Source organism: Eriocheir sinensis, chromosome 47, assembly GCF_024679095.1.
Source record: "Eriocheir sinensis breed Jianghai 21 chromosome 47, ASM2467909v1, whole genome shotgun sequence".
In the NCBI taxonomy this organism is placed as follows: Eukaryota; Metazoa; Arthropoda; class Malacostraca; order Decapoda; family Varunidae; genus Eriocheir; species Eriocheir sinensis.
Genome location: NC_066555.1, coordinates 6,875,530 through 6,891,128, shown reverse-complemented (window position 1 = coordinate 6,891,128; position 15,599 = coordinate 6,875,530). Strand labels below are relative to the sequence as shown.

Genomic DNA, 15,599 nt, shown 5'->3' with positions numbered 1-15,599 from the left:
AAAAAAAAGAAGGAAATAAGGAAGGAAAGAAATGACAAACTATCACTTGACTCGTAAAACTACTCATGGAACTACCCGCAGAAACCTTGTCAAACTATTACTAGGCTCGTAAAACTACCCGCAGAAACCTTGTCAAACTATTACTAGGCTCGTAAAACTACCCGCAGAAACCTTGTCAAACTATTACTAGGCTCGTAAAACTACCCGCAGAAACCTTGTCAAACTATCGCTAGGCTCGTAAAACTACCCGCAGAAACCTTGTCAAACTATCACTAGACTCGTAAAACTACCCGCAGAAACCTTGTCAAACTATCGCTAGACTCGTAAAACTACCCGCAGAAACCTTGTCAAACTATCACTAGACTCTTAAAACTACCCGCAGAAACCTTGTCAAACTATCACTAGACTCGTAAAACTACCCGCAGAAACCTTGTCAAACTATCACTACAGACTCGTAAAACTACTCATGGAACTACCCACAGAAACCTTGTCAAACTATCACTAGACTCGTAAAACTACCCGCAGAAACCTTGTCAAACTATCACTAGACTCGTAAAACTACCCGCAGAAACCTTGTCAAACTATCACTAGACTCGTAAAACTACCCGCAGAAACCTTGTCAAACTATCACTAGACTCTTAAAACTACCCGCAGAAACCTTGTCAAACTATCATTAGACTCGTAAAACTACCCGCAGAAACCTTGTCAAACTATCACTACAGACTCGTAAAACTACTCATGGAACTACCCACAGAAACCTTGTCAAACTATCACTAGGCTCGTAAAACTACCCATGGAACTACCTACGTACAGCTCCTACGAAAGCGTTGTCAAATGTCTAAGAATACGGCTCTAACTGGATCATATTTTCAGCGCACCGTGACGCCGTAGAGGGTGATGGAGCCTCCTGTGCGGGGGAGCGCGGCGTGGCTGGTGAAGGTGAAGGCGTCGGGGGGCTCGGCGCTCAACTCCACGAGGTAATGTTCGGGCTGCATCCACTCCCGGTTCTTCGTCAGGCAGTTCAGCGTCACGTTCTCGCCCTGACGGAGGGAACACATGACAACAGGAGCATTAATAAGAGTAATATAATGATTTTTAAAGACAACAGGAGCATTAATAAGAGTAATATAATGATTTTTAAAGTAGTGTTAATAGAAACCAATAGATAGCTCGTAATAAAACCCAATTTTGATTCTCTCTAATTATCTCATTTATTTCATTATCTCTCCCATTTATCTCATTATCTCTCATTTATCTCTCCGAGCTATCTCATTATCTCTCTCATCTATCTCATTATCTCTCGTCTATTTCAGTATCTCTCATTATCTCATTTTCTCTCATTTTCTCCCTCTCATTATCTCACTATCTCTCATCACCTCACTCACTTTCACTACCTCACTCTCTCTCTCTCCCTCACCCAATGCACGGTGGTGACGCGGGGCTTCAGCAGGAGGGCCAGGGCGTCACCGTACCCCACCGCCACCTCCCTCGTCGTCCGGTAGCCCCTGTCCTCCACTCTGCAAAGGTAGGTGCCGCCGTCCTCCTCCTGCCGTGCCCCCGCCAGCCACAGCTCGTCCACGCAGGAGTAGTCCATGGCGCCGCGGTGGGTGATGACGTGAACTTGCCGGGAGCGGAACTTGTAGGAGCTTTGTGGTGGAAGATGTTGGACTTGTTGTGTGTTTTCTTGGTACATTTTTTTCCCTCCCATATGATTTAATTTCCGTATCTTAAGTCTTTATATTCTCTCCTTCCTTCCCTCTCTCTCCTACAAGAAAATACAGGTACATTTTCACCCTTTCTCCCTTGCACCTACATAATTATAATCTTCACCTTCTCTCTTCTATACTAACCTTCTCCGCCCTTTACCATTCCTTCCCTAGATCTACAACAACAACCCATCGCCGTCTAAACCCCCACTCACGTACCAGTTGGTCACGTTATGGTCGAACACCTGGTCCCCGTTCTTGTACCAGGTGAAACGGAGGTGTGACCCGCCGTAAACAGAACACCTCAGCACTAGAAAGTCGCCGGCGTCCACCCACTGCGCGCCCACTGGCTGTATGCGTGTGAGAGATTAAGGTAATGATGATGAAGGACACAAACAAGATGAAGTCGGGGGAACAGAGAACACGTGAAAGAAGATACAAGAAAAAAACAAGATAGTCTGACAAAAACAAAACGAAAAAGATCAAACAAAAGCTGAAAAAAATGAAAAAAAGAACACAAACAAGATGAAGAGAGAGAGAGAGAGAGAGAGAGAGAGAGAGAGAGAGAGAGAGAGAGAGAGAGAGAGAGAGAGAGAGAGAGAACAACAAAAACAAGAAAACAAGAATAAGAACAGACAAGATGAAATCGGACAAAAATAACGCGAAAAAAAGAGAAAGGAAACAAAAGAGAAAAACAAGATTAAGTCGAACAAAAAAACATGAAAATTACGAGAAAGAAAAAAAAAATCAAGAAAAACAAACAAACAAAAAATCACACAAAAATGACTCGAAAATGAAGTTGGTTGGGGGAAGGGGGCGCCAAACCATTTTTTTTTTTTTACAGCAAAGGAGTCAGTTTGAGTGCGTTAAAAAAGGCAACAAATGTAAATAAAAAAAAAAAAGCCCGATACTCACTGCTCCTAAAAAAGAGTTAGAGTGGCCGAAAGATAGGTCACTTTCACGAGGTTAGGTTAGGTTAGGTTAGGTTGGGTTAGGTTAGGTCTTTGGATTGCGGGCTTTTCTATTATTATTGTTTACTTTTATTTGTGCCCTTGAGCTGTCTCCTTTGTTGTAAAAAAAAAAAAAAAAGCCCCGATACTCACTGCTCCTAAAAAGAGTTAGAGGAGTGGCCGCAAGATAGGTCACTTTCAGGAGGAGAGGTTAGGTTAGGTTAGGTTAGGCTAGGCTAGGTTAGGTTAGGTTAGGTCTTTGGATTCTTTCTGTGAGCAGCGAGTAGCGGGCTTTTTTTTTTATTATTGTTTACTTTTTGTGTGCCCTTGAGCTGTCTCCTTTGTTGTAAATAAAAAAAAAAAGCCCCGGTACTCACTGTTCCTAAGAAGAGTTAAAGGAGTAGCCGAAAGATAGGTCAGTTTCAGGAGATGTTAGGTTAGGTTAGGTTAGGTCTTTGGATTCTTTCTGTGAGCAGCGAGTAGCGGGCTTTTTTATTATAATTGTTTACTTTTTTGTGTGTACTTGAGCTGTCTCCTTTGTTGTAAAAAAAAAAAAAGCCCGATACTCACTGCTCCTAAAAAGAGTTAAGAGGAGTGGCCGCAAGATAGGTCACTTTCAGGAGGAGAGGTGACAGGGGCGTCATCCCGAAATTGACCTCTCTTTCGGCCACCTCTTTGGATTATTTTTGTGAGCAGCGAGTAGCGGGCTTTTTTTTATCATTATTTACTTTTTTGTGCCCTTGAGCTGTCTCCTTTGTTGTAAGAAAAAAATGGCTGGATCCCTAATCAGAACGCAACATGTGAAGCGCACGCACCTCCACGGAGAGCTGGGGCGCCACGGTGGAGACTGAGCTAACGGCGGCCTGGAAGAAGCGCCGCCAGGTGGTTGTGTTCGCGAGCTGCCGAGCCAGGGCCGCCCCGCTCACCTTCACCAAGACATCCACTCGCCGGGAGCTGTAGGGGCGGGGGCAGCGTTCCCAAAATATCGTATTAACCACATATCGTATCTATCATTTTTATGCCTCAAACTCTCGTACCTACACAAGTAACGTGAGAAAATCAAAGTTAGTGCTAAAACTGTTGAATATTGATGTGTTTCGTTCTTTGTTGTTATAGTTATCGATCAGCAACTACGAAAATGAAATACGATGAGTACGATAATTTGGCAATGCTGGGCGGGGGCAGAGCAGGGGATGTTAGGGAGTGAAAGGAATGGGTATGTCCTGGTTACTGGCATGGTCTGTTTTTGTATTGGTGAAGGAATGGGGAGGAAGAGAGAGTCGTTTTCGTAATGGAGGTAGATGGTGTGTATGTATATGCATATCGCCACCCTCATAAAATGATCGCCTAAGTCATTTTCCAGCGATTTCCAAGTTTTTGTGTACATCAATTTTTCAACATGTGACGCCCATTTTTGTAGAGTTGCCTTCGTCATTCAGGGTTTGCGTGTTCTAGAATTGACCGTTTCAGTTCTGCCTAAATCTTAAGCCAAATGATATAATGACAGTGCTCTTCTGATTTCCTGTAAAGTAGAAAATAATGACTTAGGCGGTTTGTTTACGAAGGTGACGATATTATGGTGGAAGGAAGCGGGTGTGGGTGTGTGGGTTGGGAGCTGTGTGTGTACGGCGAGATGGGAAGACGTGCAGCGTTGTTATATTCTAAAGACTTTTGTGTGCGATTGTTATCATTATTATTGTTACTGAAAGCGGTTGTTCCATTCGCTATTGCTAGGATTATTACACCAACAATAACTATTACTACTACTTCCATTACCACTACTATTACTACTACTACTACGACTACTACTACTACCATCACCACTACTATTACTACTACTACTACTACTACTACTACTACTACGACTACTTCTCCAGCTGTTAATGTTTGTGCTTGTTACTACTGTTGCAACCATCAATCGACGGGGTCCAAAACAAACAAACAAACAAACAAACAAGCAAGCAGGCAAACACACACACACACACACACACACACACACACACCTGGCAGTAACAATAAGCTTCCTGGCGAAGGCCGAGGCTCCGTTAGCGTCCAGCACCTTCAGAGCCTGCGGGAGCGGGGGGGAAATGAATCAGGCGGGGCAAGGACAGAGTCGAGACCTATCAAAATTATTAAAAAAAACGCAGATCCTTCGAGTTACACATGGACGAGGAGGAAAGTTGGAAAGTTTCTTTTAGTCGGCGCAACATCTGTGGTCATATGCCGGAGAGAGACAGAAGGGGAAGGAATTATGGGAGAAGGGAACGGACCCCAGGAGACGGGACACAACCCCCGATTAATACCTGGTACCATTCACTGATGGGTGGACAGGGGCGTTGGGTATCGGAAAAGCCGCCCAAATTTTTCCACTCCGCCCGGGAATCGAACCCGGGCTCTCTCGGTTGTGGACGAGGAGGAAATGAGCTGAAATTCTACCGATGGCATAAGATTTTATCACCTCAGGATTTGTCTTTACCATCCCCCGTCTCAGAAACGATGTCAGCTGAAGGGGCAAGACGCTCGTGAATTCAGCTTCCTCTCTCACTGAAGTATTTAGATTTAAGCTTCATTCGGAGTGAACGATTCGGCGAAAGTTTATCATTTTTTTTTGTTTTTTTCATTTACAGCTAAGGAGACAGTTCAAGGGCGTAAAGAAAAATATTAAAAAAAAAGCCCGCTACATACTGCTCCTGAATAGAGGTCAAAGGAGTGGCCAAAAAGAGAGGCCAAAGGTTTCAATTTAAGCATGCAAGTTTTTATTTCATCCACTCACGATACGTAGATTTTTTAATTACTTTTAATGATTAACTAATTCTCGGCTCTAACGCTATGATACTGATTCGGGCATAAATTCTGACCCCTAAAAGTAGCAGTTGTCCCTGTAATATTCGACTCCTTGAAGTAAACCTCCTTCCCCCAAAATCTACTTCCCCAGGCGTATATGGTGTTAACCCGTCCGCTGCGATTGGCACGGATTTGGCCTTCCCTGGTAGCCTGGTAACATATACTCTGCCTCTGTGGTGGATAGTGGAGTGTTTCCCATGTGGTATTGGTGTGCTGGATATCCCCTCCCATGGTGCAGGACTTTACATTTTTCTTCATTGAATTGTAATAGCCACTTTTTGCTCCATTCCAGTAGCTTGGTGAGGTCTAACTGTAGGAAATATGCATTCAAGGGGTTAAAAGCAATGGGCTAGCGAGCGTCAGGCAAGCAATGCGTACGCACTATATATACGCCGTTCTGACCCCTCCGCCTTACCTTCACTTTAGCGTCCTCTTTGTAACCCTTCTCTGCCGCCTCGCCGCCCACCGCACGCCCTTTCTCCACATCGCCGTCATCATCACCGCTCTCCGCCATCTCCAGCACCAGCGCCACGTCCCACTCATCTACGGTATAATGACTAATGCTTAAAGTCTTCCAAAGATGTCAAGGCCGGTCTGGCGTAGGCTCCCGCTGGTCCTTTCCTCCCCTCTGCTCTGCCACACAGTCCCAACACCTATCCCTTCCTCTCATATGTAAGCTATAGGTAACATATGAGAGGAAGAAATAGGTGTTGGGGCTGTGTGGTAGAGCAGAGGGGAGAAATGGGCCAGCGGGAGCCAACGCCAAAACGGACTTGACAATTTGGTTCACTATACTAAGGTTTGGGTAAGGTTCATAATTCTGGGGTAGTGTTGGCCAGACGAGGGTAAGCTACATGATTTTTTTTTTTTTTTTTTACAACAAAGGAGACAGCTCAAGGGCACAAAAAAAGTAAACAATTAAAAAAGCCCGCTTCTCGCTGTTCACAAAAAGAAAACAAAGAGGTGGCCGAGAGAGGTCAAAACGAATGAATGAATGGATAAATTATTGAATATCTAGTTAACTATAAGGCAAATAAATGAAACAATGTAGGTATATTTACTAGATATTAGTTTTTACTGTAAGAGTGACGAGTTTGTCCAAAGGTTATTGCAGTCATTACTACATGGGTATGATTTTGACCTTATTAGGCTACTTAGTTCATTGTTTTGTTGGCGTAGATCCTCCTTACACACACACACACACACACACACACACACACACACACACACACACAGCCCCCCATGCACACACAAACTCACACACGCACACAAACCTCACCTCTACACACACACACAAAACAAACTCTTCCTCCTCATCACCACACGCACACAAACCTCCCCTCTACACACACACACACACACACACACACACACACAGCCCCCGCCCAGCTCCCCCCCCCCCCTAACATACCCAGGGGCACGCAGTGGGTCTTGTTGAGGAGGCGGTACCCAGCGCGACACGAGCACATTGTCACGTTCTCGTGGGCGAAGACCTGAAGGTGGCACTGGTGGTGGCACTCCAGCAGACCTTCACACGCTGCGGGGGGAGGCGGTGAAGGGGATAGCAGGGTAGTTAACGCATTCAGAAAGAACCAATGTCTCGTTCGCCTATTCCCCTTCCCTCCCCTCCATCGCTCACTTACTTGCGTCCTGGGAGGGGATAGACGTGTAGTGCTGGCGACAGTTCACCCCGCGGTAACCTTCGTCGCAGGCACAAATGCTCTCCCCGGCGAGGTACCTTGAGACACACAGTAATATGGGATAGTGAGGGGTTAGTGCAGCGTTGCCAAATTATCGTACACACCGTATTGCATTTTCGTAGTTTCCGACTGATATCTATAGCAAAAATAAACAAACATCAGTAAATAACAGTTTTAACGCTAGCTTTAATATTCTTTCGTTATTTGTGTAGGTACGAGAGTGTGAGGCTTAAAAATTATAAATACAATGTGGTGAATACGATAATCTGGCACGCTGGGTTAGTGAGCGGTGCAGACCAGACCATGGACCATCCTATACCGCCATGGACCAGTACCCCTTTCCTATCCTTTGTCAATTAAGCCTCGAATCACCTGACACGTCCATGCAGACACTTTCCCTTCCTTCCCCAAGTCCATACCTGCAGAAGCCCCGTCGGTTGCAGGGCGCGCGGCCGACACACGGTCCGCCCAGGTGGCAGTGTTCCCCCGAGGCGTTGAGGCCGCAGCGACACTCAAATTCGTACCTCCTGAAGGCGAACGGGAAGAGGGAAGAGAGTTAACTGAAGGTGCTAATTGACTGTTTTATTTGATATCAAAGTCTAGGTCTTATATCGGCATTATTTTATTATGTGTCACGTACATTCTAAGGAGAGTTACTTTGTATAAAATTCATTACTAATTTCTTAACATAATTATTCATATTTCACGTTTTCGTGTATACTTTTTTTTCCAATTTTTTTATATCCTAAAGCTGACATGTTGAAAAATGACTATCACCTAATGAACGACTTGTTATAACCACTACCCTATGAATAGAAACGAATTTGATATTTATTATTAATTTTCTCTCTCTCTCTCTCTCTCTCTCTCTCTCTCTCTCTCTCTCTCTCTCTCTCTCTCTCTCTCTCTCTCTCTCTCTCTCTCTCTCTCTCTCTCATTGATTTTCACCCTCGCGCCACGATCGAACCAGCACAACAAAAACAATCAATCACAATCAAGGCGCCAACTCATCCATTAATATCCACCCCACCATTCCTCCTCCTCCTCCTCTTCCTCTTCTTCTTCTTCCTCTTTCTACTCCTCTTCCTACTTGTCATTTCCATATCCCTACTTCATATTCTCCTTGACATCCTAGCTGTTCTCCTCCTCCTCCTCCTCCTCCTCTTCTTCCGATTCTTCTTTTTCCTCTTTCTAGTCCTCCTCTTACTTGTCATTTCCATATCCCTACTTCATATTCTACCCTCCTCCTCCTCCTCCTCCTCCTCCTCCTCCTCTTCTTCCGATTCTTCTTCTTCCTCTTTCTAGTCCTCCTCTTACTTGTCATTTCCATATCCCTACTTCATATTCTACCCTCCTCCTCCTCCTCCTCCTCCGATGCAATACTGGCAGGAGCTTCTTCTCAAACCGAGTTATACGCCATTGGAATAATCGTCCTGTTGAGGTAGTAAGGGCAGAAACCATCAACTCCATTACGTAAAAATCGCATCGACCGTTACTTCGTTGCGACAAGAGTAAGAGTAAGTGCTTTGTTCTGTTCCCCAAGCACGAAATGACTGTCCAGCAATAGAGCGAGCAGCTTCCTAATGACTCAGTAAGCCTCCTGTTGCCTGCCTTTTAATGGTTCAATGTTTCTTCTTATATCGCTTCTTCCTCCTCCTCCTCCTCTTGTCACTTCCACATCCTTGCTTCTCATTTTCCTCCATGTCCTCTCTGTTATTCCTCCTCCTCCTAATCTCCTGGGGGCTTCGTGGTGCAGTGGTTAGCACACTCGGCACACTCGGCGGTGGCCGAACTGGTAGCGTACTGGACCCACATTCGCCGCGTGATGGACGACGCGGGTTCTTCACCTCACCACTCACGATTTCACTTTCACAGTCAGTAAAAAGTACCCATGCCAAACTGTCCTGAAGATCAACCAAGACACCCGGACTCTAGAGGAAGCCGTCCAAGCGAATCAAGAACGGGCAGGGGGCAAGCATGAGCCATGGCAGATGGCGCAAGATATAAACACTGCCTGTGCCAGAACGGGCTGACCATCCGGCAGGCCCCTCCCTGGAAAGAAGAAGAAGCCTTCATCACCCCCAGGGAAGAGATGCCTTACCGGCGCAATAGGCAAACAAAAAAAAAAAAAAAAAAAAAAATCGAGAGAGCCTGGGTTCGATTCCCGGGCTGAGTGGAAAAATTGGGGCGGCTTTTCCGATACCCTACGCCCCTGTCCACCCAGCAGTGAATGGGTACCAGGTATTAATCGGGGGTTGTGTCCCGTCTTCTGGGGTCTGTTACCTTCTCCTATAATTCCTTCCCCCTTCTGTCTCTCTCCGGCATATGACCACAGATGTTGCGCCGACTAAACGAAACTTTCCAACTTTTTCCTAATCTGTCATATTTCAGCCCACTCACACTCTTTACATGTTCAAATATCGTTCCAATACTTTTTTCCGCATATCAGATATTTACACCTCTCCACAATGCCGTTCTGTGGATCACACGTCACAGCTTCCATCAAAGTAGTAGAGCAGCGAGTAGCGGGCTTTTTTTATATTATTGTTTCCTTTTTTTGTGCCCTTGAGCTGTCTCCTTTGTTGTAAAAATAAAAAAAGGCAGGAGTGAGTGCAGCATCTCGGAGCCTGTGTTGAGAGGCTTCAGACACCGCGCCAAGTGTTGTGGCTTAGAATTCGATCGCATAAGTTATTCAGATGTATGGGTTCGGATCCTCCCCTTGCATTCAAATCGCGATAACGAGACAACAACATGAACACATTTGCATCACAGTCTTCACCGATTGTTCTAACTTTTGTGCCCCTCGTTTTTTTTTCTTTTTTCATTTCAGGTTTCTTTTATGACTGAGCAGAAGTAGAATCAGCACTAGCAGGAGTAGTAGTAGTAGTAGTAGTAGTAGTAGTAGTAGTAGTAGTAGTAGTAGTAGTAGTAGTAGTAATAGTAGCAGTAATAGTAGCAGTAATAGTAATAGTAATAGTAATAGTAATAATAATAATAATAATAATAATAATAATAATAATAATAATAATAATAATAATAATAATAATAATAATAATAATAATAATAATAATAATAATAATAATAATAATAATAATAATAATAATAATAATAATAATAATAATAATAATAATAAAAAGAGTTTAACATTGAAACGAATGAAAGAAAGAAGATCGTGGTTAAATTTTACTTAAGGAAGTTAGACAGCACGGAGATGAACTAAAGTAGAGACTTGTGTCCAGCGGGGCCGCGGGAGAGGTGGAGGCATGCAGTTCTCACAAGCTCAGTGAAGCAGTCAGAATGAAAGTATCGATAGAAGATAGAAAGAGATGCAACGCGGCGCGGCGGTGGAATTTAAGAGGGAGATTGCAATTAGTAAGAAGGAGGGGAGGGGGGAGCTGATGATGAAAAGATTTTTGATTCGACGTGTCCTAATATATAACTATCAATTCATTTATCTTTATTTATCTACATATGGTAAATCATAATTCTCTCTGTCTGTCTCTGTGTCTGTGTCTCTGTGTCTCTGTGTCTCTGTGTCTCTGTGTGTCTGTGTGTCTGTGTCTCTGTGTCTCTGTGTCTCTGTGTGTCTGTGTCTCTGTGTGTCTGTGTCTCTGTGTGTCTGTGTCTCTGTGTGTCTGTGTCTCTGTGTGTCTGTGTCTCTATGTCTGTGTCTCTATGTCTGTGTCTCTATGTCTGTGTCTCTCTCTGTGTCTCTCTCTGTGTCTGTGTGTGTCTGTGTGTCTGTCTCTGTCTCTGTGTGTGTGTCTCTCTCTCTCTCTCTCTCTCTCTCTCTCTCTCTCTCTCTCTCTCTCTCTCTCTCTCTCTCTCTCTCTCTCTCTCTCTCTCTCTCTCTCTCTCTCTCTCTCTCTCTCTCTCTCCCGGGCTGTTGCTAGGGGGGCGCGGCTCCCCCAAAGTCAGAGGTGGGCATGATTAATGGTAGAGTGAAGGGGGGGAGGGGGGGGAAGGGAGTTTCTTGTTGTTCCATCACTCACTCTCCTCCTCCTCTTCTTCCTCCTCTCCCTCCTCCTCCTCTTCCTCCTCTCTTTTCATCCTCTCTCCAATCTACCTTCTCTTCCTCACACGCCTGTTCCTCTGTTATTTTATATTCGGATTTTTTTTTTCACCCATTTTCCTACTTTACTAAAAATTATCTCATATTTTACTCCTTCTCCACCTCTTCCTCTCCTCCTCCTGCTCCTCCTGCTCCTTATCATCATTATCATCATCATTCTTTCTTCGCATAATATATTCGTGCGTCTCACTCTCTCTCTCTCTCTCTTATCTATTAATGTGTCTCTCGTTAAATTTTATCACAGAGAGAGAGAGAGAGAGAGAGAGAGAGAGAGAGAGAGAGAGAGAGAGAGAGAGAGAGAGAGAGAGAGAGAGAGAGAGAGAGAGAGAGAGAGAGAGAGAGAGAGAGAGAGAGAGAGAGAGAGAATTTACATAGATTTACATAAAAAATCAGACCACACAGACCCCATGGTCCAGACTTGGTGGTCTGTCCTTAAACCTAAGTGATTTTACATTAATCAGAAGACTCCAAAACGTTGCATTTCTACTCTAGTTGATATTAAGTTGAAGGAAGTGACGGTCGAGCTTATTTTTGAAGGAGTCAATCGTGTTACACTGGACCACTGATGGTGGAAGCTTATTCCATTCTCGCACTACAACGTTGGTGAAGAAAAATTTGGTGCAGTCTGAATTTACTTGTCTACATCTGAGTTTAACGCCATTGTTCCTCGTTCGCAAAGTGTCATCGATCATAAACAATGTTGATCTGTCTACATTCGTGAAACCATTAAGTATTTTAAAACATTCGATCAGTTTTCCTCGGAGGCGACGTTTCTCAAGAGAGAACATGTTAAGGGTAGAAAGCCTTTCTTCGTAGGATTTGTTGCGCAAGGAAGGGATCATTTTCGTTGCCCGACGCTGAACACCTTCTAATTTAGCAATATCCTTTGCATGGTGGGGGGACCAAAACTGTACCGCATATTCCAAGTGGGGTCTGACTAAACTGTTGTAGAGCGGGAGTATTACATCTTTATTCTTGAATACAAAGTTTCTTTTAATGAAGCCCAACATTCTGTTCGCTTTATTTGCTGCATCGATGCATTGCTGTGAGAATTTGAGGTTTGACGCGATTTTGACCCCCAAGTCTTTGACGCATTGAACGCTTTTGAGTTTAACGCCGCGCATTTCGTATTCGAACTTCTTATTCCTCGTTCCAACTTGAAGGACCTGGCACTTGTCTACGTTAAAGGGCATCTTCCATCTATCCGACCAAGCTGAAATTTTGTGCAAATCCTCTTGGAGGCTTTGCCTGTCTTCGTCAGTGAGAACCGAGTTACCAATCTTTGTGTCGTCTGCAAATTTACTAATGCGGTTATTGAGTCCAACATCCACGTCGTTGATGTAAATAATGAAGAGCACTGGGCCAAGAACCGAGCCCTGAGGGACGCCACTAGTGACAGGCGCCCACTCTGAGTTAAATCCGTCAATCACTACTCTTTGTTGTCTGTTGCTCAACCAATTCGCGATCCATTGGTTTACCTGACCGTCAATACCTATTTGCTTTAATTTGTAAAGTAATTTATGATGCGGGACTTTATCAAACGCTTTCTGGAAATCAAGATAGACTACGTTCAGTGATTTGGTTACGTCATAAACAGTGAAGAGGTCGTTATAAAAGGTGAATAGGTTTGATAGGCAGGATCTTTTGTTTCGGAAGCCATGTTGTGAGTCCCCAATCAATGAGTGGCTTTCAAGGTAACTCACAATTTTGTCTCTAATTAAGCCCTCAAGTAGCTTACCTACAACCGAAGTTAGACTAATGGGCCTGTAATTACCTGGTACTTTTTTGTCTCCTTTCTTGAAAATCGGTGTCACGTTAGCCTTTTTCCAATCTGAAGGGACGATGCCTTGTCGCAAGGACATATTGAATACGGTTGTGAGGGAGAGTATATTTCGCACTTTGTTTCTTTCAGCAGAGTTGGATATACTTTGTCAGGTCCAGGACTTTTATTTGTTTTAAGTGAATGGAGAGCTTTAAGGACTTCATCGGTTGTTATTTCAAAATTAGGCAATGCATGCTCGAGATTTACAATAGTACTGGTGTTGGTGGTAGCGAGAGGAAGACTGTTAGTATTAAACACCGAGGAAAAGTAATTGTTTAAGAGGTTTGCAATGTGTTGGCTGTCAGTCACTAGTGCACCGTCGCTGTTTGTTAAAGGTCCAATACCACTTTTGATCGCCTTTCTGTTGTTTATGTAACTGAAGAAAGATTTCGGATTATTTTTACAGTTGGCTGCAATATTTTCTTCATATCTACGATATCTACGAGTAAAAAGACTAGTAGGTCAGGCAAAGCGCCTGACCTACTAGTCTTTTTACTCGTCGCCTGGCATCATTATAAAGTCTAATGTTTTCGGGCGTGCTTTGTTCTTTCTTTAACCTGTAAAACAATTTTCTCTCATTGACTGATTGTTTAATTTCGCTATTAAACCACGGTGAGCTTTTATTAGTGTTAATTCGCTTCTCGCACAAGGGGACGAATGTGTGCTGCTGAGTGAGTAAGTGATTTTTAAGGCTTAGCCAGGCTTCCTCTACGTTGCCGTCATCTGATAGTTGTATTTCTGTTAGTTTTTGTCGGATTTCTACGAAGTTAGCTCTTTTGAAATTGGGCACCTTTACTTTATTTTCAGTCACTGATGATTGAGCTTTAATGTCGACGCGCACTAATTTATGATCGCAAGAACCGAGGTGTTCTCCTACCGTGACACTACTGACTAGGTTATCTTGGGTCGTTATAACAAGGTCGAGTATATTATTTTGTCGAGTTGGCTCAGAAACCATTTGGCTCAGATAATTTTCTTCTAGAAATTCGATCATTCTATGTGACTCGCCTTCTGTACCTGACAGTGTCGCCCAGTCGATATGGGGGAGGTTAAAGTCTCCTAATATCAGTGAGTCGCTGTTATTAAGTGACTGCCTTAAGACGCTGTACATTTCAAGGTCGTCATCGAGTGATTGCCCGGGAGGTCTGTAGGTGACAGATATATTTAAATTGACTTTTGCAATGTTTACTCGCACGCACAAATGTTCAACGTTACTGTTTCCCGGTGTTTTGTCAGTGGGCTGCAAATAGCTTTTGACATAAAGGGCGACGCCACCGCCTCTACGGTTTACACGATCTTTGTTGAAGAGTCTGTAGCCATCTATGTTGTATTCGGAACTTAAATCAATATTTGTGGTGTCGATAAATGTTTCGGTTATAGCAATTATGTCAAAATTTTCTGTTAAAGCAAGACATCTCAGTTCATCAAATTTGTTTCTTAGGCTACGCGCATTGAAACTAAGGATTTTTAAGTTATCTAGAGGCTTGGTAATAGAGGTGGTGGTACTTGCGGGATCACGGTTACGGGTTTGTTGCGATGCACGGCGTCTATTTACACGGGCGGGGTGGAGGGACGTGGCCGTGACTCGTTTTTTGCTCGGATGACACGCACTGCTTCGTTGAGGAGCCTTCCGAGTCTGGCTGCCCCGATGGGAGAAAGGTGCAATCCGTCCCTGTGGAAGAGCTCATGTTGTCCATAGAAATTGTCCCATGCGTTTAGGAACTCCACGTCAAGCTCCCTACAAAGAGTCTGTAAGCGGTTGTTTAGGCTGAAGGCCTTACTGAAAAAGTCGCTCTCCGCCCAAGTCCGTGGTAGAACTCCTGAAATCAAAATGTTAGGGGATTTAGAATTATACTGCTGGATGAGCCTACGGTACTTCTCCAGGAGTTCCTCAGACCGGGTCGTGGTGACGTCGTTCGTACCTGTGTGAATAACGAACAGTGAATCATTAGTAGCCTGGGGGGAGATCTCCTCAAGAGCAGCAGTTATGTCGTCGATCCCAGCACCAGGATAGCAATAGTTCCGTCTTCGACGAGGAACTCTGCCGCAGAACTCAACGACCTGCTGGCGAATCATGGAGTCACCCACCAGGAAGGTGCTCTCCTGCTCGTCCTCCTCCTCCAGAATGGCAAACCTGTTGAAGCAATGAACAGGATAAATCGCTTGTCTGGCTGGTTTGGCTCCTCCATTCACGACGGTGAAGCCATCATGGTCGGTGCCACTAGCATCCTCCCGTTGCGTGGTGTTGTCCGCTGGTGTCGACGGTACCGCTGAGGGCAAGGGGGCGGTTGGAGAAGGGTTTGGCACCACAGCAACGTTAGCCTGGATGAATTCCTGCAAGGAGGCAACAGTGCGAGAAAGCTCTGTTATTTTATTCTGACCTGCTTCCATCTTCTCTTCTTGCTCCTGCAGTCTTGTCTCGAGATGCTGCCTGGTGAGAGAAAGCTCTATCATTTTATTCTGGCCTTCTTCCATCTTCTCTTCCTGCTCCTGCAGTCTTGTCTC

The 15,599-nt window shown here is 44.4% G+C and overlaps 1 protein-coding gene across 1 annotated transcript in view; it reads right to left on the bottom strand.

The window, feature by feature from the left end:
* The window catches only part of LOC126981313 (uncharacterized), a 34,688-nt gene that overhangs the window by 13,220 nt on the left and 5,869 nt on the right, over nucleotides 1–15,599 (bottom strand). The window contains exons 3-11 of the mRNA XM_050832249.1: nucleotides 7,620–7,727; nucleotides 7,144–7,238; nucleotides 6,912–7,037; nucleotides 5,916–6,043; nucleotides 4,660–4,724; nucleotides 3,472–3,610; nucleotides 1,926–2,056; nucleotides 1,418–1,646; nucleotides 879–1,040 (exon numbers count right to left, since the gene is read on the bottom strand). Coding sequence (XP_050688206.1) covers nucleotides 879–1,040; nucleotides 1,418–1,646; nucleotides 1,926–2,056; nucleotides 3,472–3,610; nucleotides 4,660–4,724; nucleotides 5,916–6,043; nucleotides 6,912–7,037; nucleotides 7,144–7,238; nucleotides 7,620–7,727 — 1,183 coding nt within the window. The remainder of the gene's footprint in view (nucleotides 1–878; nucleotides 1,041–1,417; nucleotides 1,647–1,925; nucleotides 2,057–3,471; nucleotides 3,611–4,659; nucleotides 4,725–5,915; nucleotides 6,044–6,911; nucleotides 7,038–7,143; nucleotides 7,239–7,619; nucleotides 7,728–15,599) is intronic.